General features: G+C 44.4%; 1 protein-coding gene across 6 annotated transcripts in view; it reads left to right on the top strand.

Moving 5' to 3' along the window:
* LOC143282013 (zwei Ig domain protein zig-8-like) overlaps nt 1-2,500 on the top strand; it is a 586,931-nt gene that overhangs the window by 557,721 nt on the left and 26,710 nt on the right. For all 6 annotated transcript variants that reach the window (XM_076587424.1, XM_076587430.1, XM_076587425.1 and 3 more), the window contains one exon: nt 2,083-2,296. In XM_076587424.1, the coding sequence (XP_076443539.1) occupies nt 2,083-2,296 (214 nt within the window). The remainder of the gene's footprint in view (nt 1-2,082; nt 2,297-2,500) is intronic.

The following is a 2,500-nucleotide window of genomic DNA, read 5'->3' on the forward strand; positions in this document are numbered from 1 at the left end:
AGCGAATTTTGTACTCTAAATTAACTGGCGGTGAAAGGGTTAAACATTGTTGCCACCTTCCTCCTCATAGAGATCAGAGTAACTAAAATGAAAAGATTTCAGTCACCATTCCTTTAAGCGGAATTCTTCCTCTGGGGATCGCATAACTTTTGTTCAGTAAAATCATTTAAACTCTTTAAAAGTACGCACGAAGTAAGAAATGCGTCTCAGGGAGGTCCAGCAGTCAACGGGTTAACAAAGTACACTTGGGTAAAGAAGAAAAAAAAATGAGGCGGATGGGAGCTTCCTTCTGTTGGCCCAAGAACAAACCGTTTTTCCCCCGTTGAACTTGAAGGATGGCTTTTCATCCCAGATAGGTCCAGCCACCAGAACTGCCACTGAATACGAAATCGTAAAAAACGTCATTCACACCACAGCGTATGGCCTTTTCGTTCACGTGTGTTAACTGGTTTGCACTCTGAAGAACTCGTTTTCAATGGCTCACAGTAAGATTTTATCTGATGTTTCTCTTTGTTGTTGTTGTTGTTCTTCTTCTTCTTCTCCTTCCCCCATCTCCTCCTCTTCTTCTTCCTCCTGCACCGCCACTTCTTCTTCTTCTTCTTCTTCTTCTTCTTTCTTCCTCGCATCCTCTTCTTTTTCTTACACCTCCTCCACGTCTTCTTCCTAAAGAGCACGCAGAGAATATCATATTGCTTGACAGAATTAAAGGAAGGAATGAGAGGGTGGTTCATGGGAGGGGAGGAGGGTGTGATAATAAAGTTGTTGATTCATGAGTACATTGTGTTGTATTCTATTGCATTGTGTTGTGTTGCGTTTTACTGCATAACTGTCTGGTCGCAATGTGTGTGTGTGTGTGTGTGTGTGTGTGTGTGTGTGTGTGTGTGTGTGTGTGTGTGTGTGTGTGTGTGTTTCTGGCTGTTTTTCCCCTGGGGAGAGTGCATCGCCATAAAGCGCCAACTTTATCTTCTTCTAGGTATATGTCTGCATGCTTTCTTTGCTTATCTGAGAGAGTTTCATTTTCTTCACTAGACTTTTGGTCAGGACAACCCTGTTGCCGGGGGGTATTTTCCGTGCATAAGGCCTTGGGGGAGGAATGTCAAGGATGGGTGGTGTGTCTTCCGTCTTTTTCCCGTCCTCTATGTGTGTGTGTGTGTGTGTGTGTGTGTGTGTGTGTGGACGCCTTCACGAAACAGAAACTGGAATTCTCTCTTGCCTCCCTCAAACACAGACGTGTCGTGGCGTGTATGGGTAAGTCCCGTGTTCTTTGACGCTTCCTGAAAATGATAAGTCTGTCCTTTCTTTATGAGACGTGGTTGAAAAACGAATATTATCACTGTCCTTTTTTTTTTGAGACGTGGTTGAAAAGCGAATAATTATTATCACTCCCCCACACGCTTTTCACACCTGCCACCTTAACCTGGACACTGAAGCGGAAACTGAACCTTTAAACTGAAAGTGAAACTGAACCCCCCCCCCCCCCCCCCCCCCCCCCCCCAACCTTCCTTCTTTAACTCTATATGGCTGTTTGTCTATCTGTGAGTCTCTGTGTGTCTCAGTCTCTGTCTCTCCCCCCCCCCCTCCCTCTCTCTCGTTCTTTTTTTCTTTATTTTCAATTTTTTTCTTACTTCCTTTCTTTCCTTTATGCTGGACTATAAAATAGAATGAAATAAATAAATGAATAAATAAATAAACGAAATAAAGACGCGTACATTGCTATTCCCTCATTTCCACTTAAGTCAATAAAATCTCGTTTGGGGGATTCGTTTTTTTGGTTTTTTTTGTGTTTTTTTTGTTGTGTTTTTTTTTTTGGGGGGGGGTTGTTGTTTTTGGCGTGTGTGTGTTGTTGTTGTTGTTGTTGTTGTTGTTGTTTGGGTTTTTTTTGGTTTTGTTGTTGTCGTTGTTTGTCTCGTGTCGAATCGTTTCGTTTCGATTTGTTTTTGGTCTCATCTCGATTGTTGTTTTTGTTTTTTTGTTGTTTTTTGTCTCGTATCTATTACGTTTCGTTTTATTAATTGTTCCGTCTCGTTTCGCTCCGTTTCAGTTTCCTTTTTTTTTTTTCCTTTCTTTTTCACCCCCACCCAGGTGGTGTGGCGCCGGGCCTCGGACCCCAACCCCCTGACGATCGGCGAGGACACCTTCGTGGGCGACAAGCGGTTCGTGGTCCGTCACCGCCTGCACTCCCTGGAGTGGAACCTGCACATCCAGCGAGCCACCCCCGAGGACAGCGGCGTCTACGAGTGTCACGTCATCACCAAGTCCCGGGACGTCCGGCAGCTGGTGCTGCTTCATGTGGACGGTGGGTGGTGTGGTGGGGGTGGGTTTTGGGGGGTGTAGAGGGGTGTCGTGTGTGTGTGTGTGTGTGTGTGTGTGTGTGTGTGTGTGTGCTCACACACATATGTGACTGTGATGTCATGTGATTGAAACGAGAAAAAAAAGGGAAGTAAAAAAAAAAAAAAAAAAAAAAGCCAGAGGCACACACATTCATATGCATTGAGAAAAA

This window comes from Babylonia areolata, chromosome 5 (assembly GCF_041734735.1).
Source record: "Babylonia areolata isolate BAREFJ2019XMU chromosome 5, ASM4173473v1, whole genome shotgun sequence".
In the NCBI taxonomy this organism is placed as follows: domain Eukaryota; kingdom Metazoa; phylum Mollusca; class Gastropoda; order Neogastropoda; family Buccinidae; genus Babylonia; species Babylonia areolata.